We start from the raw sequence: 26,497 nt of genomic DNA, 5'->3' as shown, positions 1-26,497 counted from the left end.
AAAGCTGTTGATAGGTATATGGGATGTTTTGGCTTCTAATTTTACGTTCCAACATAACCTATCTTTTCAAAATTCACAAAATTTTTATTAACTTTCCCTTACTATTCAACCTAACCTCTTTTTCCGCAATTTCTAACCGAATTTGATGAACTTAAACCAAGGAAGTGTAACCATATTTATATAAATCTTAAAATGTTCGCTTTCAGTTCTAAAACCTTCGCACAATACATCTATCAAATGTCTTTCTTCTTTTATGCCTCGTGTGGCTGTTTCATTTCCATTGTGGTTGCCCAATTGACGAGCCTATTTTTTGGTCGCAACAACCCATCAACGATGAATCTTCAACTCTTCCCTCCGTTTGTTCGTAGATTTATTAAAACGAAAGAATATCGCAGTGTCTTTGACAAAGACGAGGATGAGACACTGGTCATGGTTTATGATATGCAAGCAAAGAGTGACTTAAAACAGCCCTTAAAGGACGATGTGGTTCTATAAGAATCATTTAGTGATAATTTTATTTTTGTTATAAACATTTTTATTTAATGTGTAAAAATTATTGTTGTTATTATAATGATAAAAATATACATAAATTTTATATTTATAAACGTTTTATTTAATTTATTTTGTATTTTATTTATATGTCATTAAGTAGAGCATATTTTCGGGCGAGTTGCAAAATGTAAAATCGACAAAAATCTTTTGGAAGGTAAACATTCGAAAGATTTTTACAGTTGATGATTTTCAAATAAACAACAAATTCTGCATATTAAGATTCCAAAAGCTTTAGGTTCTTTGTTAATCGATCGATTCGAATATTTGATTACTAGACAGCGGAATTTTATGCAACCCCTATTTTTGGTCCGATTCATGTCAAATTTTGGGACTAGGCATATTTTTTGCTTCTGATTTAATTGCAATCGAAACATATCACATATGCAAAACTATGCAAAATGCATAAATTTTTGCATATGCAAAATTTATGCATTTTACATTTTTTCTTATGCAACAAATATTTCAATAATAGGTACAAAAATTTTTAAATGTACAATTTTTCTGTTTAAAATTCTTTTCAGACAAGTCAATAAAATAGAGAAATCTATAACCACAGAATCAACCTTCAACATACCGAAAATCGGGAGGTATCGTTCTATGGGACCTATATGAAGGCCTGCACCTAAACCGAAAAATTTTAGGTGAAAAGTTGTTTACCCCCAAATGTCAGCCAGTTGGGCGGGATATTGAGGCCATAACCTTCAAAATACCGGAAATCGGGAGGTGCCGTACTATAGGTGCTATATGAAGACGTGGACCTATACCGACAAATTTTAGGTGGAAAGTTGTTTACCCCCAAGGACGACTTAATACCAAATTCCAGCCATTTTGGCGTGATATTGAAGCCACAACCGTCAAAATACCGGAAATCGAGAGGTACCGTACTATGGGGGCTATATGAAGACGTAGACATATACCGACAATTTTCAGGTGGAAAGTTTTATGCCCCCAAGGAAGACTTAATACCAAATTCCAGCCATTTCGGAGGGATATTGAGGCCACAACCTTAAAAATACTAGAAATTCGGAAGTAGCGTTCTGTGGGGGCTATATGAAGACGTGGCCCATATCGAGAAATTTCAGGTGGAAAGTTTTATACCCCGAAGGAAGACTTAGTACCAAATTTCAGCCATTTCCGAGGGATATTGAGGCTACAACCTTCAAAATACCAGAAATCCGGAGGTACCGTTCTATGGGGGCTATATGAAGACGTAAACCTGTACCGAGAAGATTCAGGTGGAAAGTTTTATACCCCCAACGAAGACTAAATACCAAATTTCAGTCATTACGTTGGGATATTGAGGCTACAACTTTCAAAATACCGAAAATCGGGAGGTACCGTTCTATGGGGGATATACGAAGACGTGGACCTATACCTATACAAGTTTCGGGTGGAAAGTTTTATACCCCCAACGAAGACTAAATACCATATTTCAGTCATTTCGTTGGGATATTGAGGCTACAACTTTCAAAATACCGAAAATCGGGAGGTATCGTTCTATGGGGGATATATGAAGACGTGGACCTATTCTGACAAATTTCAGGTGGAAAGTTTTATACTCCCATCGAAGACTTTATACAAAATGTCAGCATATTAAGTGCGATATTGGGACCACAACCGTCAAAATTTCGGAAATCGGGAGGTACCGTTCTATGAGAGCTATATGAAGACGTGGACCCATGCGGACAAATCTCAGGTGTAAAGTTTCATACCCCTAATGAAGACTTAATACGACATTACAGCAATTTCGGTGGGATTTTTAGACCGCAAATCCTTGTATATATTTTTGCATATGGTTTTGCATATCCTTATTTTATGCAAATATGTAAAAATATGTCAAAATATGCAAAAAATTCTGGGCCTAATTCGTTTTATTGTTTGATAAAAGGAGATTCTGTCTAATCGGATTTTCTCTACGACCATCCTAACCATATATGTATTTCCATAGGATTCCGCTGTCTATTGATTACCAAGTTGTAACTCCGAATACAGTAACCCAATTTCGACTACCTACAAAAGTCGCAAATTAAGCTGCGTCTAATTTCGGTTATCAAGCTAAAATTAGCGACGAAAAAAATAAAATAAAATTTTGCGTTTAAATTTTCCCATTTTTTTTTTTTTTGTAACTAAAAATGGGTTAAAGAATTCCGCTCCTGGAATTTGAACTGAGTCGATCTTGGTATGTGCGTCCGTCCGTCCATCCAGACCATACAACCACGTTACAGGTCGGCGATGATGATTGCATAGTTTTTAGGTTTCGGAATCGGGGGAAATTAGACTACTCTTTATATTCGGAAAATCCAAAAAAAAAGAACCTGCCAATGGAAGTAGAATATCTCACCTATACAGAATGCCTCTCAACTAGCTTTGGTTGCGGGCATCTTAATTTAAGTGCCCATATTTGAAGAAGACCGCCTGATTTTTAAATTGGTAACAATTATGTTGCTGACTTAGGAAGCGCTCTAAAGAACATTTGTATATTGGGCCTCTTTTACTCATATCCGGAACACATACGACTTTCTCTAGCAGAATAATTTAATGATAGCCTTGTGGTCGACAAAATGATGGTATATGTCGATCTGCATTTCTTGAATGTTCCCCAGGATTTATCGTAAGGTGATGATTTGGTCAGTGGTTGATATACCAGGTTTAAGGCCGCATTGATATGGTCCTCTTATTTGATTGACCTATTACTTTAGTCGTTCACAGATTTCACTGGATAGAATTTTATATACAATGGAGTGAAGAGTTGTGCCTCTGTAATATGACTACAGATTTATCTCAATTTTTCTGTACGGGCATAAGATGCTCAGATTCCAGTTATCGGGCAAGCATTCCTCCTGCCGAATGACGATAACTATTTGATGCATACTCTTTATCAGCTTGTCGCCTCCGGTCCTCAACAGCTTGGCTGGTAGCCCGTCGGTTCCTGCTGGCTTAATAGTCTTAAGGCCAATTACTGCTGTATTACCGTCATCAAGTATGGTACAGAGTCTTTGTCTCCATCGCTACTGCTCGATACCAGCAGCTTGGAAAAGTGTTCTTTCCATATCCTGAGAACAGTATCTGCAAGAGAGTACGTTTGTGCCATGGTACATTGAATATAATGTAGGCCAGCTAATATCTGATTAAAATTTTTATACCTTTCACCATACTATAGTTTTGTTCCTTTACTTATTTAATGGTAAAAGTGGTAAAAGAGAAAACTGTAAAAATTGCTCAAAATTGCTCTCTCATAACCAGTTTTACCAGAAAAGTAAAGGAACAAAAAAATGGTAATGGTAGGTAGCAATGTCAAAAAGAAACATAAAAATTCACTTTTCTTCTTTTATTTCACAGTTTTTAATTTTGTTTTGTCAGCGTTCGCTTTTTTCTTCTGTTTTTGTCCATTTTTTTCTTCATTGCCAAATAATCGTCAAACAACTGTCGAAAAATCAGTTTCACCATTTTTTACCCGAAGAAATTTCTCTTTAGTCCCCTTTCCTCTCCCTCTCTCTTAAAATTTGCATCCAGTTTTACTACTTTTTGGGGTTAAGGAACGCTTTACAGGTTAAAAATGTAACCTCAGGTAAGTAAAGGAACACAAATGATAAATTTGCCATTCCGTTTGAAACTCCTCGAAATTTTAGATCCCACAAAGTATATATTTTTGATCAGCGCATACATCGATATAGCCATATGCATCCGTCAGTCTGTGGAGATCACTCTAGCGTCCGAAGGAATAATTTTATGTATATATAAATACATCCCATAGAAATGGCTTAACTTTGGTATTTAGTCTTCGTTTGGGCTATAAAACTTTTCTCAGGAAATTTGTCGGAGCAGGTCAACGTGTTGATTCTACGTTGACCTGCTCCGACAAATGCTCCCATATAACTGTTCTCTTCGCAATAACTGCATTATCGTAATGAAATACTTGATAATTGGTATTCTCTTGGGCTACAAAACATTTTCCCAGTTTAGTCACAGCAGGTCAATGTTTCGACTGATATCTTGTTTGAATATAATTTATGGTAAAGGTTATACAAAATTTGCAAATGAAAAAGGAGAGCCAAAGGAGTTCCCACACAACCACCAAATTATGCTACCGGTTTCGCTGTTAGTTACGCAGCTCATCAGGCATATATGTATGTTGCTGTAGTTAGTGGCTTCTTTGGCAATGCTTCCAATCTTACATACTTATACCGAAGTTATAGTAATATTTTAATTGCGAATATTGTAATAAAGAGACACCGTTTTCGCTTGTTTTTTACTTCATGATGTCATGCTTTAGATGTATCGCTGAATTGTTCCAACAAAAAACATCTGCTTTTGTAACACAATATCTGTACATTTGAAAACAAGGACAAGCAATTCCAATTTGCTTTGACATAAATGGTTGATTTTTAATAGATACTGGCTAGAGAATGAATTTTCAAGTGAAGCTAAAAAAGACACACAGCACGGTGGACGATTTGTTTGTTGTTATTTTCGACCAACTATCAACATAGTTATGATGATTCTCTGCATTGTGGAGACGCATAACAGTGGGGAGTAGTTACTTGGTTTACATATGCGGCTACGAGATTTTTTAAATGTTTCTGATGAATTCGCATCTAAACGAATTCATCGATTACGTTTATTCTTGAGCTCTGGTCGTCATAAAATTGGGGAAGAGTTCTTTGCTTCAATGCAAAGAACTAAGAGAACTGATGAGTCCAAGTGGCGTTGGACGAAACTAGTATTCTCTGCCCTTCCCTAAAGTAAATCAATTTTAACTACACCCACTTTAAAAACTTGTTGTTTTTAAAATTTGAAAACAACAAATATGTGATTAAGCAGGCTTACTTTAAAAATAAAAAGTAAACACACATCACAACAAAACTGCCAAAGTGAATCTTTTCAATTATAGCTTTCAACAGAAATTCGTTCTAAAAGTACGGGAACGGACATATCAGCAAATCAGATGTCTCACAAAGAGAAAAAATTATGATTGATACAACAAAGTTGTTTTTTTCATTTGTCGTCGTTGAGTTTTACCGGAACGATTTGAAAATTATATTTGGGAGGAGAAACTTGTTTGCACGTAATTTTTGTTTTTCTTTTCTGCTTTATGTTTTTAATTATTCCTGATGTTGTGGCGTAATGGAATAATAGTTACTTTGTTGTCTTTATAATTAACCTGCGAAACGCGGTCATGTGTTGTTTTTGCCAATACTCATAATATGATATGTGACATATATATTAAAGTTATATGGAAAGTGTATATGAGAATTATATAAAACTAAATAAAATATAATTTTTGTAAAAATTATAGATCATAAAACCGACTAACTATGCAGATACATCTACCTTTATTATTGATCCATGTCATTTGACATTTTATTATTGTTGCTAAAAAACGAATCCTACAAAAAATTGTGAAAATCGAATCGGATTTTGGTATAGCTCCGACATGCAGATTTTAGGTATTTTGGCCCTATATACATAGCTATTCCGAAACTAATCCGATTTTCACAATTTTTTTTTTTTTGGATTCGTTTTTTAGCCACAATAATGAAGTGGTAAAAAATTTCGTCGATTGGACCGTAAACCGCGGATTTTAGAGAATTTTCGAGAAAATGCACCTTTGCCCCCCATACAAATTGCTTTGGAAACAAAGATCCCCGTTAACCGATCGCCATAAAATTTCATATATAAGGTTTTTGGATCAAATAGAAAAATAATAGCCTGTAAGGCGTTAAAAAAAAGAAAACTTAGTCGTTTTTTGAGCCGCCCTAGTAAAGGTTTTAGTAAACAAATTGTAATCTTTTACTAAGATCCAAGCTCCTTATATTTTTTTTTGAAATGTCTTGCTGATCGGACTATTATTGCCACAAAATTAATATAACATTTATTATTTTTGATCATTGAAATATATTATGATCATCACCAACACTATTGGAGTATATTCTGCCTCTATTCAAAATTTCGTGGCAATCGTCTCTTAATTGCGACCAGGAGTTTGATTACAGTTATAAAATCGTACGTAGATAGATTATTTATTGGGTATAAAAATAACAAGTTTTCAAATTTGTTTCTGATTAAACTGAATTACTTTACAAATAAATAGTGAATCACATTTCTGCTTATTCTACAAAAAAATACACCTAAAGCGCAGTGGCTTGTTTCAAAACAAACCATTAAAATAGTTGTGTTAATTCTCTGCAATGTCGGATGCATAACATTTGGAATTGGATATTGATATGATATACGATGGTTTTCTCTGCAAATCAATTTAACCATAACCAACATTAGAAAACTTGATCTTTTAATATTAAATAATTAAATAATTAATTTATAATTATAATTTATTTATATATATTTTTTTTGAACAAAAAAAAAATTACTAGTGAACCGACCGAACAGTTTGGTTTGTAATTTAATATTTGCACATGTATGTACATTCGGTCTTCAAAATTCATTTTTTTGTACAAAATTTCCAAACATTTTGTGTAAATAAATTGAACTTATGTGTAAATAAAACATTACCCATACTATGTAAAAAAAAACACGGAATGTCTTAAGTAATACCCAATAATGCATTAAGCGTAAACGTTCATTCATCTACATGGAATTAAATGTCAAAAAAAGTTTGATTTCTAGTTGGTAGAAATTACATTGTACATTTAGCAAGAGGTTATACAGAGAAGACTACTGTTTCTGAAATTGTAATTGGTCTGTCACAACTATTGTCTAAATTTGATTTATTTGTGTTTTTTAAGACTCAACAAATATATTGCAATAGAAATATTATTTACTAGTGCAATTCAATTGATCTTATTTACTAGTGCAATGATTCAAATTGAAGTGAGTCTCAAAACAAAAACCCAATTAGAAATTTTCTATGTTCTGATATAAAACCTTTTCTTGAATGAAGATGAATGAATTACAATAAACTTCAGCGGAACATATCCGAAAAAAAACAAAAATCTTATGAGTATCAGTAGAATGATTCGAAACCTTATACTTCCCTGCCTTAACTCTTTTACAATGTGTAAACTTGTTAACGTAATAGAAAAAGTTATTTAAATCATTTCTTTGTTCCCGAACCTGCAAGAGTCTTCATTTTTAGAAATTTGTTGATAATTTTGCGATGTCTTCAAAATTATCATCTCTTAATGTATTACTATGTGATGCCGGCCTGAAAACATTATGGTGTATTACTTAGCATTCCACTACTGAAGTGTTCAAATACAAAAATCCACATTATTTTTCCTTTTTTCTAACTAGTATTTTGAAATGCGTTTCGGCAAGTCAATACGTTATTTTTGTTCAATACTCTTCACGGTGGGTATGGTAAGTACAATGGAGTATCTTCAACTTGCTTGATAAATATACTAAGGGTACTAAATATATTTCCATCTAAAAATTTCTTCAATGCTTTTTACAAAAAAAAAAAAAAAAAAAAAAAAAAAAAAATAAAAAAATAAAAATAAAAAAATAAATATATAATAATATAATAATAATAATAGTAATAATAATAATAATAATAATAACAATAATAATAATAATAATAATAATAATAATAATAATAATAATAATAATAATAATAATAATAATAATAATAATAATAATAATAATAATAATAATAATAATAATAATAATAATAACAATAATAATAATAATAATAATAATAATAATAATAATAATAATAATAATAATAATAATAATAATAATAATAATAATAATAATAATAATAATAATAATAATAATAATAATAATAATAATAATAATAATAATAATAATAATAATAATAATAATAATAATAATAATAATAATAATAATAATAATAATAATAATAATAATAATAATAATAATAATAATAATAATAATAATAATAATAAAAATAATAATAATAATAATATAATAATAATAATAAAAAAATAATTGAATTCACATTGCCCCCTTAGTAAATATATCGAAGCCGTTTTATATTCGACCTTTTATTGGTAATGCTTCTTTCCTAGATATTATATCTGCCAGTGGCAATTTATGTACCCGCTTTAACCTTTAATTTGGTGAGCGGTATTGATGTGCACACAATAACGCCGGTAGTATGTGTGGTCTGTACATTTTATACTTGTGTGGTAAGCTAATTCTAAACTAGATTAACTTGGCTACTGTGCATAATTTCGTTCTTTACTTTAAAAGGGAGGCCTTAAGGCTGTCGTCTGGACCGATGCCATACAAAGTATCGTCATGTATGGCACAATCTTAATTATTTGCATCAAAGGCACCCTAGATTTGGGTGGACTGAGTGCCGTATTGCAACGGAATTGGGAAGGAGGTCGCTTGAAAATTCCTGAGTAAGTAAAAATGGAAAATAAATCAGTGGTGTTATTCTGTAACTGCTTCTAAGGTTACCTTTTTCGGTATTCGAAAAAAAATATGAATTAAAACTTAAAATAAAAGTAGACATCTGTAGTGCGATTCTCTAACATATCTCTATAAATTCGGTAATTAACGATATTTTTCGATAATTTAGCGACCAAAAGAAAGTAGACATAAAGTTCTACCGATAGCAACAGTGTTGTCAACTTTTCATTCATAATTTTGCGTTTTAATTTTACCGACCTTTGTCGTTAACTCAAAAAATGAGTTAGAGAATCGCACTACTGAAATTATAGAAATTTAAATGTTTTGTCGATAACGGGAAAATGCGTTACAGAATCGAACTACTGGAATAATTGTGATGGTTTCTAAAAGAGAAAAAAATTTAAAAATATTAATTAACTCTGGGATGTTCATATATACACATTCTTTATTTCCATTATAATTTCTTCCGTAGCCTCACCTGGGATCCCACGGTGCGCCTGTCGATGACAGCTGTTATAATTGGTGGAACTTTACACAAAATCCAATCCAGCGATGTCAATCAAATGTCTCTTCAGAGATTTCTCTCCTTACCTGATATGGGAAAAGTTAAGCAGTGCGTGATTCTCTTTACGACGTTGTTGATATTTCTACTTTTCTGTTGCTGTTACATGGGTCTGCTGAGCTATGCTTCGTTTTACGATTGCGATCCATTGGTAACAAAGGTGAGAGGAGTTAAAAAAAATTCGACATAGGACGACAACGGGAAGTCTATAACAACATATTTTCAACGCTCTCGTAGGACGGAACTAAATTATTATGAAGGAAACTAGGTTAATCTATGGAGGTCTCCTATTCCTTAGAAGACCTATGAAAGGGACTCCTACAACATAGAAGATCTCTGTGGAGATGTACTATTCTGTAAAAGTCCTTTGAAATTTGGAATTCTCCCATTACTTTTTGGAGGTCTCCTATTCTGTGGAAGACCTATTTGGACCCTTCTGTTTATAAGGCTTTCATATTCCATAGAACACCACTGTTGAAGTTTATTATTCTGTAGAAAACTCCACTGGAGATCTCCTATTCCATGCGAATGAATTCATTTGAGCTCTACTACTTTACAGAAATCCTCTTTGTATAGGAGACCCCTATGGATGTTTCTTATTCCAGAGAAAAGATCTTTGAATATATCCTATTCCCTAGAAAACCTTATGATGGTCTCCTTTCTGTAAAATACTTTTTGGAGGTCTTCTATTCTATAGAAGACTTCTCTGCACGCAGAGAAGAGATATTGTAGGAGCAATCATAATCTAAGAACAATATAGTGTATTGTAAAAATCTGAAAATATATATTGTTGGCTCAACAATATTTTTTGTGTCAATATGGTTTCTGACACAAAAAATATGGTTGAAACAACAATATATGTTTTCAGATTTTTAAAATACACTATTTTATTCTTAAAATATATTTGCTCCTACAATATCTGTACTCTGCGTGTGGGTGTCTTCTATTCAGTAGCAGTCCTTTTTAGAGGTCTTATATTCGGCAGAAGACCTCATTGAAGGTATCCTATTCAGTATAAGACCTCTTTGGTGGTTCCCTATTCTATGGAATCCCTCTTTGGGCTTCTTTCGGGGTCTCCTGTTCTAAAGAAGACCCGCATGGAAGACTGGTATTTTGTATAAGACGTTGTTATAGATATCTTATTCTGTAGGAGATAATCAGGTCTTCGATTCAGTAGAAGGCTTCTTGGAATGCCTTCTTTTCTGTAAAATGCATCCTTGGAGGTCCCCTATTCTGTATATGACCTTATTTTGGACGACTCTTGTTTATAGATGAATTCTTTCGTGGTCTCATATTCCATAGAAGACCATGGTGCATGTCTCGTTTTCGCTAGAAATAATTGGAGGTATCCTATTCTGTAGAAGGATTTAGATCCCTTTAGAGGTCGTCTATTCTCTAGAAGATCAGTGTAGAGGTACCCCATTCTGCGGAAGACTTCATTTGAATTCTGCTACATTATAGAAGCCTAATTTGGATATCTCTTATTGCATAGTAGTCTTATATAAAAGAAGAGATCTTTAGACGTATCCTACTCCATAGAAAACCTTTGCTATATCTTCTATTCTGTAGAATACCTCCTTGGAGCTCCCATGTTCTGTGAAAGATCTCTTGTTGTTGTAACAGAGTTTATTACTATGTTTGTATGTTCGTTCTTCTGTTCAATCTGGCTCTTGGTCTATCTCCAGTTCCAGGAAAGTGGCTGCTTCGATGGGATGTAACTACAGATCTACTGAAATTAGATGAGTAGGTCTGGAGGAGCAGTTGAAGAGGTGTTTTGTGTCGTGCGGGTCCAACCGACTTCTGGGCAGATGTCTTGCATGGCGCGATCGATATCCGCCCAATAAGAATTTAGGGTATTGGAGCCAAAACTACTATGGTTTGTCGTGGCAGCGGACTCTCCTCAGCTGCGATAGATTTGGGGATGTACTTCGAGGACTTCATTCACACTATATTTGCTTATAGCCTTATAAGGGTTCTCTCCTATATTTTTGGACCTCCCTCTTTAGAGCATGAATGTCCTTCCTGATATGCCTAAATGTGTCGGGCCCAGTCAGCGGATTGTGATTGGGATGGCTTTCACGTTAACACCCAAGTAAGTACTGCAACGAAAGCATCTCATTGTGTTGCTTTACTGGAAGAATCTTTGCCTCCTTATGTAGATGGTCCACTGAAGACTTGAGAAGGCACCCTGTTGCTGTTCTCAGGGCGGCATTCTGACAGGTTTGAATCTTTTTCCAATTCGTATCTCATAATCCCGGGGAACAAACTAAAGTCGCATAGCTTACCACAGGCCGACCTATCGCGTTATATGTGGTGAAGAAGGTTTCTTTATCTGCACCCCAAGTGCTGCCGGCTAGGGACTTGAGGACGTTAATCCTACTTTTCAGTTTGTCGCAGATAGTTGTAGCGTGCGCTCACGACTTGAAAGTAGTGTCGACCCCAGTGACCCCAAAAATTTTGAGGCAGTTTGTGGTCGGAATTCTGCTACCATCGACCACTATATTTAATTCTGTTCCAAACTGCGCTGCTCATGTGGTGAACAGAGTGGCTGTAGATTTTGTGGAGGAAATCTGCATATTCGTCGCGTGGAAAAAGGTGGTAAGATCGGTTAAATAGGAGTTCAGTCTCTCACAGATGCTATCAGGGAAGGTACCAGACGCCAGATGTACGGAATACAGGGGGCGGAATACAGGAGAGGTAGAGGTTAAACAGTTCCGGAGATATCACACCACCTTGGGGAACTCCCTGCTTCACTCTAAGGGGTTTGGACTTCTTGTTCCTGAATTCCACCTACGACTGGCGTCCACGCATATAGCTGACTATCCAACGTTTCAAGCTTGGCCGGAGGCTTGTCTGCTCAATGTCCTCAAACAGCGTGGAGTGCCTGACTGTATCAAAGGCTTTTGAAAAGTCATGCGCCACCATCACTGTTCTATCACACGGCGTTCTCTGGTTAAGCCCTTGTCAAATATATGTGGAGATGACGTGCAGCGCTGTTGTCGTGCTGTGCTGTTTACGGAATCCATGCTGATAATCGGCAACTTGATAGCTATGCCTGATACTGGAGAGGACTAAGACCTCAAGGGTCTTTGCTAAGGGCGACAAAAGCGAAATCAGCATGGCTTCCGTAGTGGGACCACCCTGCCCATTTTCCAGACTTCGGGGACAATGAGGGTGGCTAGCGACAAGTTGAGAACTTTAGTGAGATACTCCACTCCCGGCTTATCCAGCTGCTTCAGCATTGCCATGGAGATTCCATTAGGGCTCAACGCTTTGGATGATTTGCAACATCATTCGTTTTAAACTGTGGTAGTTCATCCTCGGCAGGATGAGATTTGATGTGACGTAATACTCTCCTCTTTACTCTTCGAGAGTGATCTCTTTGAAGGTCCCCTCTTCTAGAGTAGATCTCTTTGGACGCTTCTTGTTTATAGAAGAATTTTCCGGGGTCCCATATTATATAGAAGACCCTTTTTGGAAGTCCCCTTTTCTCTATAAAACCTCTTTGGAGGTTCCCTATTCTAGATAAGACCTCTTATAAACTAACTCTTTCGGGGTGTTGGGAACGCTCACATTCTATAGAAAACAGCTATGTCTGTAAAATACCTTTTTGGAGGTTGCCTTTTCTGAAGAAGATCACTTTAGAGGTATCCTACTCTATAGAACGCTCTTGGAAGACCTATTTGGAGGTCTCCAATTCTATAGAAGATTAATGTAGAGGTCTGCATATTTTTCTAACGACTTTTTTTGAGTGCTCTAACTTTATAGAAGCCCACTTTGGAGGCCTCCTATTGCCCAGTAGACTTTTATGGAGAATAAATATTTAGACGTATCCTATTAGGTAAACGATCTCCATAGAGGTCGTCTATTCTGTAGAAGACCTCCTATTCTAGAGAGTATCTCATAAGACGCTTTTTGCTTATAGAAGAATTATATCGAGACGTCCTATTCTGCAGAAGACTTCTTCGGAAATCTTCTATGCTATAGACCTCGTTGGAGGTCTCCAATTCTATCGAATACTTTTTTGAATGTCTTCTATTTTGTAGAAGACATCATTGGATGACTGATATTCTATTGGGGACCTCTTCGGAATTCACATTTTGTGTAGAAGACCTCTTAGAATCAGGGAGACATGTCCGTAGAAGAATTCTTTGCATCCTCTTCTAAGTAATACATCTATGCAGGTCTACTTTTTTATACAAAATCTCATTTTCTTTCGAAGATCTCTATCAATATGTTGTTTTCTATTGAAGTCATCTGTGCAGGTCTCATATTCCAAAAAACGTCCGTGGCGGTCTCCTCCGCTATGAAATACATCCTTTTCTTTAGAAGACCTCTGAGCTGATCTCCTATTTAAAACAAGTTTTATCGTGATCTCCTCTTCTATGGAGAACTTTTATAGAGCTGTGCTTTTTATTAAGCTTCTATGGACGTCTTCTGTTATATATAAGAGGACCTCTAAGGACACATTCTGTTCTATCGAAGACTTGTTATAGAAGCTCCTTTATATAGAGTATTTTTGGAAGATATTATTTAGAATATGTCTATAGAGGACTCTGTTTTTGTAGAAGACCTGTGCTTGTTTTTTTTTATAGAATACCTCTATGGAGTTCTACAGACCTCTGTGGAGGCATCTTATTTGGTAGGTCTCAATGGAAGTGTTATATTTTATAAATTAACTTGATGGTGGGATTCAATCTTTTTGAAGACGATCTCCACAGAGTTCTTCTGTTGTATTGGAGAACTCTATGTATGCTATTTTTCTACAAAAAAGCTCTTAATGGTCTTTATACATAATTTTCTGGAAGTCTTTCATTCCAATGAAAGACATGTGTGGACGTATTCTATTTTAAAACTTTGGTTTTGAAAGTTTTCCATTTAACAGTGAAGAAGACTTCTATGGAAATCTCCTATTCCATACAAGACCTTTTAAGGTGTCCTCTTATTTATTATAATACCTTTCTGTGATCTCCTTTTGTAGATAATAATTCCAGGTGGCCTTCAGTTCGATACAAGGAAGTTGTGAATTTCTCTTTTTCTCTAAAAACCTCTGTGGATATCCCCTGGTCTTTAGAATACATACATTTATAGTTTATAGAAGACCTCTGCTAATACTTCTAAGGAGAGTCCTGTTCTTTATAAATATGAATAAATATAATTTCCTATGGAAGATGTCAATGGAGATTTCCTGTTAGATAGAAAACCTGTTTGGAGATATCTTATAAGCTTTCCCATTATGTAAAAGACCTATATTGATTCAATGGGAGTCGCGTTCAAGACATTAATTTAATATCTGTGGTTTAGTCCTATTCGATTTTTAATTCCGACTACAAACAGCTGTTCTCTATTGCGTATGAGTTGTGACAACACGTATACGCTTTAGTTCAACCCAGATGCTCCATATGACGTATTAGTACTGACGACACGTATACGCAACATGACTTTATAGACATAAAGACATTTAATATGAGCAGACCAACGGACATTCAAGGGCATTCTCTGAAAGAAATTAAGCAGTTGTTAAATTATCTCTAATTTTTCCCCATTTCGTACCTTCAGCTCGCCAGTGCTGATGATCAAATGCCCACAATTTTGGTAATGCGTATTTTGGGTGATATACCAGGTCTTCCTGGTATCTTTGTGGCAGGAGTGTTTAGTGCTGCCCTGAGTTCCCTTTCCACAGGTTTGAATTCCTTGGCTTGTATTATATCTGAAGATATGGTGAAACCGATACTAAAGAATCCGCTTAGCGAAAGGCAAACGGGGTTTTTGCTACGTTTTATTGTGGCATTTTTTGGTTTGAGTTGCATTGCATTGGTCTTTGTGGTGGAGAAAATGGGTACTGTACTGACGCTGGCCACAATGACGGGAGCTGTAACTATGGGACCTCTGCTGGGTTTCTATATTTGTGGTGTATGTATGCCATGGATAAATGAAAAAGTAAGATGAATATGGGTGTCAGGTGTGGTGAAAACTTAATGACAAAAAATGTTTTTTTTCAGAGTACCTTAATTGGTGGCATTGTTTCCTTTTTAACCCTGGGCTGGATTTGTTTTAATGCTCAATGGGGTCAAATGCAGGGACTGGTTAGACATCCCAAGCTACCAGTTTCCGTTGAAGGCTGTACTTATGCCTACGATAATTCCACATTGTGGGAAAGGCAAAATTATACGTAGGATAAATGAATTTACTCTTTCTCTTTTCCAAATGAAATAATCCTTCCTTTTATTGCAGACCTTCCGAAAGAAATATCTATCACCTGTCTTTTATGTGGTATACAGGCTTTGGAGGCATTATTGGCTGTGTTGTGGCCAATGTAGCAGCTTTATTGCTTGGCACCAATAAATTGGAAGACATTAATCCTGATCTCATTTCTCCATTATTGCATAGATTTTTACCCCAAGCTAAAGTGGAAATTACTTTGGAGGAAATGGAACCCTTAAAGAAGCCCAACGAGTGCATTATTGTTAAGAAATCTTTAGATGTTGTGGAATAAAGTCATTGCTAGTTCATATTGTTTTAGTCTATTTTTTGTCCCCAGAAATACCGCTAATAGTCATAGGTCCGTCCGTCCATACGCACTTTTGCACATTATATACGGCTTTTTTTTGCACCTTTCACTGCACCAGTTCTGACTTTTAATTGGCCATTATTTTCAAAATTGTTTTGCGGTTTTCTTTTTCCTTCTTCTTTAGTATCTTGAAATGCGTTTCGATCGCCGTTTACGTTTCTTTGGTTCGGTTATGTTTTTATTGATTGCGGTAAGTATGGAAATGTGTTTAACACCTAAAGTTAATATTTTTATTGAGATATTGTTTAGATTCGGCAGGGTTTACCACAAACAAAGGTGATATGTTGGACTGAAAGAGACTGTTATCGCACATAGAAGACATATTGTACCTATTATTGTTGTTGTGTTAATATGAGTAACGAAAATTGTGGTACCTCATTGCGTATTATGTGTGTTGTAAAGTATACGTAACATTGAACAGTCAGTTTTGTGCGAACGCAAATTTTTTTAAAGAGATAAATTGAAAAAGGAAGCGGATTACCAACACGTTCCATTCTACAGAAGTCCTCAATGGACGTCTCTTTTCTATAGAATACCTCAATGGAGGTCACCTATTCTATAAAAAACCTCAATGGAGGTCTCGTTTTCTACAGAAGACCTCAATGGAGGTCTCCTATCCATAGAAGACCTCAATGGAGGTCCCCTATTTAAATGAAGACCTCAACGGATGTCCCCTATTCAAAAGAAGACCACAATGGAGGTCTTCAACTTTGTAGAATACCTCAATAGGGGTCCTCTATTCTATAGAAGACCTAAACGAAAGTCTCTAATTCCTTAGAAGACCTCACTGGAGGTCTCCTTTCCTTAGGTCATAGAGCTCGATTAATTAAATAATTAAAATCTCACAAATAATGGCCTTTGCCCCTAAAAAGGCAAAAACTTAAAAATTTCTTTGTTTTGTTTACAAATACCGGTAACACTAACGTTACGAACAAAAAAATAATTAAATTGTTAACCTTTCTTGTTGCTTAAAGTCAACATCCCCGAAGGGACAAGGGATACTTATTAGCTCAATGAGATGGGACCCACTTTTTATAGAAGAATACGAACAGCGAGTCTTACGACACCGCTTGTAGATAAGTTGCTGAATTACTCAGGAATTGTTGCCAACAATACGTGTACGTTTCCTCACCTGGAAATCGAACTCGGGCATAAAATGTGCAATGCGGCTTACCATTACACCACGGTTACACGGTGTTAAATGTTTCCTGCAAATTACGCCAAACTTATCCATCAAAGGGAAGACCCACAATTTTGGTTTTTCGTAACTACTGGTAATCCGGGCAATTCAAAAATCCAAACACCGCCAAATTATGTGGTGTCCGGATTATCGAGATTATACTGTACATTCTTCAGGAGGCCTCTAGAAGTCCTCTATTTATATAGCCTAGCCCATAGAAGTCTTCCCATGGAGTTTTTATAATCTCTAGAAGCCAATTTTGGTGGTATCTTTTTGACTGACGCCGTTTAGCTGTCGGCCAAGCGACCAGGTTCTTTTTTCTTTAAGTCGTGTTTAGAGATCTCTTATCAATTATTGGGATATCTCAATAAGTAGAAGATCTATGTAAAACCCACATATTCTACAATAGCCTTTAAATGGTGCTGCCCCTATTTAATAGAAAACATTTATTTAAGATATGTTTATTGGTCCAATTCGACTTCCAGTTGCCTGTGCAAACATTTGTTTCCTATTGCGTATAAGTTGTGGCAGCACGTATACGCTCTACTAGTAACTATATGTTCCATATTGCGTATGAGCTATGACGCCACGTATACGCAATGAAGAGATTTTATATTGGCATTTACTCGTACTTTTAGGAATATTATTCGACATACATATATGTATGTTATCCATTGAAAGAGATTATGGATTTTCATAGACGAAAATTTCATAGAGGAAAATCTCATATTCTACAGAAACGTTTATTCAATTAAAATCTTCGATGGAAGTCTTCTATGGAGTTATATTATTCGATAGAAGTCTTGTATTGATTTCTCTTTGTCCCCAAAATACTTCCTATGGTATTCTTCTATTCCTTAGAAGTTATTACGTAGGTCTCTTACATGCTGAGTTATAGGATGGGGGCATTTAAATATCGGCAAAGCCGACTGTTTCTTTTACTTGTAAAGCCTTCATTTGTGGTGGACCTGAGCAACGATTCCTAACTAACTATCAATATATATAAATATTTGTAAAATTCTTTACTGATTTTCTATAGCTTCTATGGATGCCGATTTCAATTTATGTGCCCGCATTGACCTTCAATCAAGGTAAGTAATTTTCCCTTACAAATAATATAAAAGATTATATATTTGTTTTCTTTGTAGTTACTGGCATTGATCTCTATACCATTATACCGGTGGTCTGTGTTATCTGTACCTTCTATACCTGCATTGTGAGTCTTCACAGGGGTACATCTTAAGAATTTATATTTAAAACATTGTTAATTGTTTTGCAGGGTGGCATTAAGGGTGTCATTTGGACAGATGTGTTGCAAAGTTTCATTATGATTGGTTCCATGGGTTTTGTAATCATAAAAGGTACCCTGGATTTGGGTGGTATGGGTGTGGTGTATGACCGAAATTTCGCAAGTGGACGTTTAGAGGCTCCAGAGTAAGTATGCTGCTACGGATATTTGAAGACACTTCATAATATATTGGTTGGTTGGTTTTGTTTTGTTTAGGTTCACATTGGATCCCACTGTTCGTATGGGTTTCTTTGCTGTTTTCGTTGGCGGTACCATGTTTAAGATCCAACATACTTGTATTATCCAACCTGCAGTCCAGAGATTTTTATCTTTGCCCGGGATGAAGGAAGTCAAGCAGAGTCTGATAATTTTCATTTTTGGTTTGATGTTTTTATTGGGCATGTGTATTTATATGGGCCTATTGGCCTATGCCCATTATCATGATTGTGATCCTTTGACAACAAAGGTGAGTCATATGATGATTGGCAAGGTGTATTCACCATTAACGATTTTCTCTTACAGCTCGCCCGAGCCAAGGATCAAATAGTGCCGTTATATGTAATGCAAATTGCTGGTAGTTATCCCGGTGTGGTTGGTCTCTTTGTGGCTGGAGTATTTAGCGCTGCTTTAAGTTCCCTTTCCACCATGTTGAATTCTCTGGCTGGGGTAATCCTAAAGGATTTCATTGAACCCTATCGTTCAAAACCATTGACCGAACGACAAACGGCCATTAGTCTTAGGGCCGTTGTTGTGGTATTTGGTATGGGTTCTATGGCAATGGTAAAGGTGGTCGAAAAGCTGGGTATGGTAATGCAGTTATCAACCACAATTGGCTCCATGACAGCTGGGCCATTGTTTGGAATGTTCACCGTGGGCATGACAATGCCTTTTGTGAAGACTGAGGTAATTTTGATTGATTTTCTGTAGCTCAAAAATATCTGAGCGACTTTCGTTCTCTGCTCGGACTAGAGCTAGCATTTCAGAGCTCTTCTTAATACACATAGTGCAATGGTCTTTTCGCATGGCTGTCGAGTGGGTTGAAATAACAAATGGAGGATGGGGAGCAATGTCCTTCATTCAATGCTTTATGCTTCCAAATTTCAAGCCAGCGGATGACTTATGCGAAGTCGCCTAAAGGTTTATGTGCTCCAAACGCTTTTAAGCACCAAAATATTTAATTTAATTTCAATTTTTTTTCAGAGCGTTTTGCTTGGTTGCATCTCAGGCACTTTGCTCATGGGTTATGTTGCTGTGCGTTCGCAAATTGATGCTGCCTTGGGAATTTTGAGATTCCCCACCAAACCGGTTTCAATAGAGGGATGTTCATATGATTTTGATATGTCTCACATCAAGAATTCAACTCTGACTGGGTAAACCTGATCACATTTTTAAACTTAAATGTTTAAATGGTATATAAAATGTCTCTCTTCCTCTTGTTTTACAGTATTCCACCACCGGAAACTCTACCCCATGCCTTCCATCATTTATCATTCCTACTAAACACTACATTGGGGGCGACAACAACAATTATCGTTGCTCTTCTGGCCACTTTGTATTTCGGTAAACAGGACAGCAGTGAAGTTAATCCCGACTTGATAATTCCCAAGCTGAGGAAATATTTGAAACCCTATAAATACAGCAGTGTTCCCTTGGATATGGACAAATTAACTAAGAAGGAGGAGAAAGAAAAGGAAGCACTAAGTCACAAGACAGAAGATGATGCATAGAATTGAATTCCAGTACTGCAAGAATCTACCAATTTTCACTATTTTTTCGATAACATAAAGAAAAAATGTTATCATAGTAAAAAATAGTAGCTTCTTGCAGGTTCTGGAACAGAGCAAATTGTTTTTGTCTTTTTTTGGTTTTACAAAATTTAGTGTTATTTCTTTAACTTGTTTTTGTTTTATATAATAAATTTTGGATTTTAAAATAATTTAAAAAAAGTTTTTTTATTCAAATTATTTTCTAAGCAAATCTAAAGAATTAAAATTGATTTTCAAATTAAAACTATTTTTTTTATTATTTATTTTTGTTTTGTCTCTCAAAATAACGTTGATATTCGTCGACCTGTCTGTACCTACTTTTGCACTTTCGGTATTCTTTACACCTTTCACTGCACCTCAGTTTAAAGTTTATTTGGCCATGATTTTCAAAATTTCTTTGGGTTCTCTTTTTTTCTTCTTCTTTAGTACCTTGAAATGCGTTTCGATCGCCGTTTACGTTTCTTTGGTTCGGTTATGTTTTTAGTGATAGCGGTGAGTATGGAAGCGATTTTAACCTGACATATATGTTTTTGTTGAGATTTTATTTCAGAATATGTGCTTGGTTAACCACAAATGAAGAACGCCTATCTTATGTAAAGTTCATATTCTAAAAAGGTATAATTGTTTTAGATAGTAAATTGAATGAGTTAACCTGTCAGTCAGGGTAATACAATTTCTCTTAGAATTTCATTCTCCCATAATTGGATCTTTGTCCATTGATGCCTAGCAGTATAATTAATTTGTCTGTTCCAAAAAGATATATTAACCAATATCAAATTTCAGCCATTTCGGTTGGATATTGCGGCTACACCCTTCAAAATACCGAAAATCGGGAGGTACCGTTCTATGGGGGCTATATGAAGACATGGACCTATACCAAAAATTTCGCTGCATCCCCTGTCGATCGGTACATGAAATTTCGAAAAAATACGATCGGGGCGTTTCAAACGAAATTCATAAAATGGATCCAGTTGACGAATCATGGAACTATGCGTATGAAACCGAAAAATGGCAGCAATCGCCAGAGGATGCTGTAAAAACGTTCAAAAATCATGTCTTGGAGGTGCCTCAATCAAGCCACTGTAAACAACCCACTATATGTCAAACTGTCCTGAGTACACTTGGATTAAAAACTGTCAAACATTCCGATAAAAATTTCAAATGACGCCTGGCGACACTGCGTGTTACCCAGGCTAGTAGGTTTTTTAGTGGCCCTCGTATACAAAATTATAAAGCTCTTTCGTAAAATACAGCGAGCTGTATGTTGATTTCCACAGACTGACGGACGGACAGACGGACATGGTTATATCGACTTCGGAATAAAAAAGTTAATTATTTCCTACATATTCTGATGGAGGTTATAACAATTAGTAAATTCAGACATAATGTTTGCGATTTTATGTCCCTTAAATGGTTTGATTCCGGAGTATAATTATTTCAAAAGAATAACAGTTTTCACATTATATACGATTTTCAGATTGTTGAGTAGGCAATGTTAATTTTTCTCGCTTCAAAAACTTTGATTTCATTTTAAAATCTTAAATTTTCTAAAAAATATAAAAATATCTCAGATTGTGGTGCCTCATGGCGAATTATGGATGTCATAACGTATACGTCGCAATGAACATCAGTAGTGCAATTCCCTAACTCATTCTTTCAGTTAACGACAAAAATGGGTAAAATTAAAACGCTAACTTATGAATGAAAAATTTAGTTGACAGCACTCTTCCTGCAAGTAGGACTTTGCGACTACTTTTTTGGGCTCTAACTTACCGAAAAATCAAAAAACTCGGAATAGACATTGAAATAGCAAAAATTCCCAAAAAGCTTTGGTGGAAGGCTAGGGTTTGCCATTAGAAGCAATGTCCTAAAAGTCCCATCAATCCCATGTGTGCAAAAATAGTTGTTCGGAGTCAACATTTAGATATTTTTAGGTTTTCGGATTTTTTCTTGAAAACGGTGGGTCTAATCAAAAAGTGACTAGAGCAAATATTGTAGACAGAAGAATTCTTTAAAAGTTTGGTTATTATAATTTTTTCCTAGAGGGAAGCATTCTTGAAATATTGCGGTTCTAAAAACACCTTATTTATGTGCGCTTATAAGGGAAATATACACTTCGAAAATAACAGGAGTAACCGGGTCTGTCCCCCCAAAAGATATGTATATGTTTCCTTGAAGAGCGAAATTATGCCTATATTATAAAAAATGCCAACAAAATCGGAGCGTAGTAGCGTTAGTTATTCCTTGTTATTCCATGTTGGAGTCATTTTATGCAAAAATTGCCCATTTAACTCACATGTGTAACACTGTACAACACAAAAAATAATTACAAGATAATTCGGCCAGATTATGAAAGAGAACCGAAAAAAAAAGAAGACACGTGTATCGGCGTTTTGAAAGTTTACGTCGGGAAGTAACCTAAATAGGCGAGGCAAGTTCCGCCCATTTCTACAGGTTTCGAAATATTCGACATCAGATTCCTTGAATCCTTGCATATTAGGTATAAAGTGTCTTTGGCAAAACCATGAATGTTAGGACTCGAATGTTAGATATATATTCACTGGACAATAGCCGTAGACTGTCCCCGCATTTTCACATGCAATATCAGGAACCTATGACTTATCCTGATGACGTTATTTTAGTTTACAGTAATGAAATTCGTAATTTTTAAATGGTTTTATTTAGCTCACCCCGTTTGTTTTATTACACTGTGCAACAAAATGGAACTAAAAGTCTGGGGGGTGGAAAATTCCTTTTGGGGTTGAAAGCTCTTGGTGAGTATATACAGAACCCAGAAGGACAGATCCGCCGTGAGTCGAACTTTAGAGATATGGCGTGATGAATATTTTGCTGGATACTCTATAAGCCCTCAGATATTAGCGTTATATCTTTGTCCGCTGTTGTTTTAGCTTATTTTTGAGATCACATTTCTTCAGCCAAATCAAATGAGGATTATTTTCGTAGAGCATTTTGACCTTCTATCTCGCTTCCTCCAATGTCCTTTTCGTCCTTTATTTTAAGAGCGACTATAAAAGTACCACAAGACGACGTTTTTCAGCTTCGAAATGTTCTGCAAAAATGTCGGCCAGAAAATTTTAGGTACGGCTCTCATTGACAACAAATCGATTTTGTCGCGTTTTCGTGGTCGTTTTGTGCATTTACCCTGTTTTTGTTCAGAAAAAGACTATATTTTGTTTTTTGTATATTCGTTACAGAACATACAAAAACATAAAACACAGTTTTTTTCTGAGCAAACAGGGGTAAATTTAAAAAATTACAATGAAAACGCGACAAAATCGATTAGTTGCCAGTGAGAGCCGTACCTAAAATTTTCTGAGCGACATTTTTGTAGAACATTTCGAAGCTGAAAAACGTCATCTTGTGGTACTTTTATAGTCGCTCTTAAAATAAAGGACGAAAAGGACATTGAAGGAAGCGAGATAGAAGGTCAAAATGCTCTACGAAAATAATCCTCATTTGATTTGGATGAAGAAATGTGATCTCAAAAATAAACTAAAACAACAGCGGACAAAGATATAACGCTAATATCTGAGGTCTTATAGGGTCTCCAGCAAAATATTCATCACGCCATATCTCAAAAATTCGACTCACGGCGGATCTGTCCTTCTGGGTTCTGTATATAATCACTAAGAGCTTTCATCCCCAAAAGGAATTTTCCACCCCCCAAAATTTCGGTTCACAGTGTTATTTATTCTTGGGTCAAATTTAGGAATTCAAATTTCACCCTCTTCCTGTCAACCGATTAATCTGAAATTTTGTATACACTTTGGATTTTGGTGACAATACAATTATGTTTATTCATTATCATTATAAATTCAAGATGGCCGCCGCTACAAAATGGCGGATAACGTAGGTTTCATCAATCCCATCAACATGGGTATCATATGAAAGGGCTCAACAAACAGGATACAATATACTATAAAAATTGAAATCCAAGATGGCGGCCGCTACAAAATGGCGGATAACGTAGGTTTTATCAATCCCATCAATATGGGTATCAAATGAAAGTGCTCAACCAGTAGAATACAATGTAATATATAAAATTAAAATCCAATATGGCGGCCTCTACAAAATGGCGGATAACTTAGGTTTTATCAATGCCATCAACATGGGTATCAAATGAAAGGTCTCAACAAGTAGAATAAAATTTACTATGCAAAATAGAAATCTAAGATGACAGCCGCTACCAAATGGCTGATAACAATTTTTTATCAATCCCACCAATATGGGTATCAATTAAAAGGGCTTGACAAGAAGAATACAGTGCACTATACAACCTCAATATTTAAGATGGGCGCAGCCACTAAATGGCGTATAATTAAGATTTAAATTTAGAAATTGAACCTGTAATGTAGGTATCTGATTAATCCAGCCTGAATCCACCACCCAAGTCAAGATTTTTTATCGTGTTGAGGACTGTGTGGCGTTAGGGTGGCTACAAATCATACGTCGTTAGCGGTACACCACCCAAGTTAAAGTGAAAGGTTAAAACGCGCCGAGAACTGTATGGCATTAGGGTGGATAAAAATGATATGTCGTTAGCGTTTCCCCTCAAGACTCAGGCGCATCTTGTTGTACACAGCCTTGCCCTTTATTGGACCTCTGGGGGGGTCGACCGTTTAAATGTCCATTACTCGTGGGAACAAAATGGTCAAAAAATATAAAAAATACAAACACAAATAAAACAGAAACTGCAACACAACGTAAATGAAAGCTTCAAAAAGCGAAAGAAAAGTATAAAGCAAAACGAGCCAAAGAAAGTGAAGGTGATAGAAATAGTCGGTTACAGAAATGACGGGAACAATTAGCGTCAAACACACCTGAGCAATATGAGGCCAGGTTAAAAAAGCAACGACAGCGATATACACAAATGACGGCGTCAGAATCGCCTGAAGAATATGAAGCCAGGTTAACAAAGCAACTTGAGGGATACACACAGATGATAGCGTCAGAAACGCCTGAAGAATATGAAGCCAGGTTAACAAAACAAGGGGAGCGATACACACTAGAGTTGTGTAGTTCGCGAACGAACTAGTTCAATTGAACGATTCACCTAAAAGAACGACTGAACTAGATCACTCGAAGTCGTTTTTTATAGTTCAGTAGTTCAGTAAAATAACGAAAAAAATGTCAGCTGTTTCAACCACTTCATACAAAACGCTGATCTAGTTCAATGTGTCATCATTATATTGAACTTGGATTTGTGTTAATTAAATCAGTGAAGCATCCTCCGAAAGTTGTTTCTCTTCAAACCTTCAAATGGGTTATATGTAGTTTGAATTTCTTTTTGAATGTACCAGTAGAACCAAAAGCTGACAATGTTTGCTTCGCAAACTTGCAAATTTTAAATGTTTACAATTTGAAAGACAAAATTGTTCATTTATAAATTAAAACAAGCGAGCCAAGACTATAGTCGGGTCGGGATAGCTTAGCGCCTTTTGCTCTGAATGTCTTAATTAAAACAGGTCAATTTTGTTGAAACGCATTTAAGTGCATCATCAGTACAACTCAAATAAAACATGGAAAAGTGGGATGTGTGCCAACCATCAAAAGGGTTCCTTCTCTGTGAGACCCCCATTAACCCCCAAAATTTCGTGAGGATCCGATCGAAATTCCGGGATGGGATGCTTTACCGACTATTGCGATATCTTTGTTGTTTGACCACTTATGACACATTTACAACGATGTGAAGATTTTCTACTTTTCTTGCCAAGTTTTGCTTTCGATGTCCCTCTTACAGAACAGAGATATTCACTTTGAAATAAAACGTTGGCATTTTCTCCAAATAAGTTTGTTTCACAAGTTTTTAATGTTTACAATATCCACACACAGAATGCAAATGAATGATTGGTATTTTGCGACCTACTGAACGAATGTTCGAACAAGAAGACAGCTGATATGCAGAGCTGAATGACGAACTGAACTACTGAACTAAAAGAACGACCTAGTTCAATCAAAAGACCTGAACTAAAAAGATCGATCAGCTAAACGAACTAGATAGCACAAATCTAATACACACAGATGTGTGTTGCCTTTAATACTATCATGGGCTTCTACAATGCATAAAATGGTGCGAAACTGTTTGAAGAAGGTCAAGCCTACGTGGCTATTAGTAGAGTAAGATCTTTGCAGGGACTACGTATAGAGGAGTTGGACTGCAATAAACTAACGGGCAAGAAACCTTGCAATAATGAAGCACTAAATGAATTAAACAGAACGC

At 35.8% G+C, this 26,497-nt stretch overlaps 2 protein-coding genes across 9 annotated transcripts in view; both read left to right on the top strand.

The window, feature by feature from the left end:
* The window catches only part of LOC141402434 (sodium-coupled monocarboxylate transporter 1-like), a 150,895-nt gene that overhangs the window by 81,079 nt on the left and 43,319 nt on the right, over window positions 1-26,497 (top strand). For 5 of the 8 annotated variants that reach the window (XM_073983719.1, XM_073983747.1, XM_073983726.1 and 2 more), the window contains exon 10: window positions 207-617. The exons of 1 other annotated variant lie outside the window; for it this stretch is intronic. In XM_073983719.1, the coding sequence (XP_073839820.1) occupies window positions 207-495 (289 nt within the window). In that variant the 3' untranslated portion in view covers window positions 496-617. Of the gene's footprint in view, window positions 1-206; window positions 618-7,803; window positions 7,870-8,540; window positions 8,661-8,724; window positions 8,880-9,361; window positions 9,612-15,010; window positions 15,392-15,453; window positions 15,624-15,685; window positions 15,964-20,682; window positions 20,749-26,497 lie in introns of those variants that run through there. 2 more of the 8 variants (XM_073983772.1, XM_073983763.1) reach the window with 2 other exon arrangements.
* On the top strand, window positions 15,971-20,436 carry LOC141402465 (sodium-coupled monocarboxylate transporter 1-like). The gene is made up of 8 exons (XM_073983793.1): window positions 15,971-16,212; window positions 18,242-18,293; window positions 18,351-18,418; window positions 18,482-18,636; window positions 18,707-18,956; window positions 19,013-19,393; window positions 19,691-19,860; window positions 19,935-20,436. The coding sequence occupies exons 1-8, from the start codon at window positions 16,156-16,158 to the stop codon at window positions 20,215-20,217; spliced, it is 1,416 nt and encodes a 471-aa protein (XP_073839894.1). The 5' UTR covers window positions 15,971-16,155; the 3' UTR covers window positions 20,218-20,436.

This window comes from Musca autumnalis, unplaced genomic scaffold (assembly GCF_047663935.1).
Source record: "Musca autumnalis isolate F117 unplaced genomic scaffold, ASM4766393v1 scaffold_1, whole genome shotgun sequence".
Classification (NCBI taxonomy): Eukaryota; Metazoa; Arthropoda; class Insecta; order Diptera; family Muscidae; genus Musca; species Musca autumnalis.
The sequence above is the reverse complement of the archived record's forward strand: the minus strand, read 5'-3'. Positions and strand labels throughout refer to the sequence as shown.

Excerpts from the sequence above, each read along its gene's own strand:
- LOC141402465 (XM_073983793.1), top strand. The coding sequence starts at position 16,156 with ATGCGTTTCGATCGCCGTTTACGTTTCTTTGGTTCGGTTATGTTTTTA. Across the intron at positions 18,419-18,481 it reads GTACCTTCTATACCTGCATT|GGTGGCATTAAGGGTGTCAT; the intron begins GTGAGTCTTCAC and ends ATTGTTTTGCAG. Across the intron at positions 19,394-19,690 it reads TGCCTTTTGTGAAGACTGAG|AGCGTTTTGCTTGGTTGCAT; the intron begins GTAATTTTGATT and ends ATTTTTTTTCAG.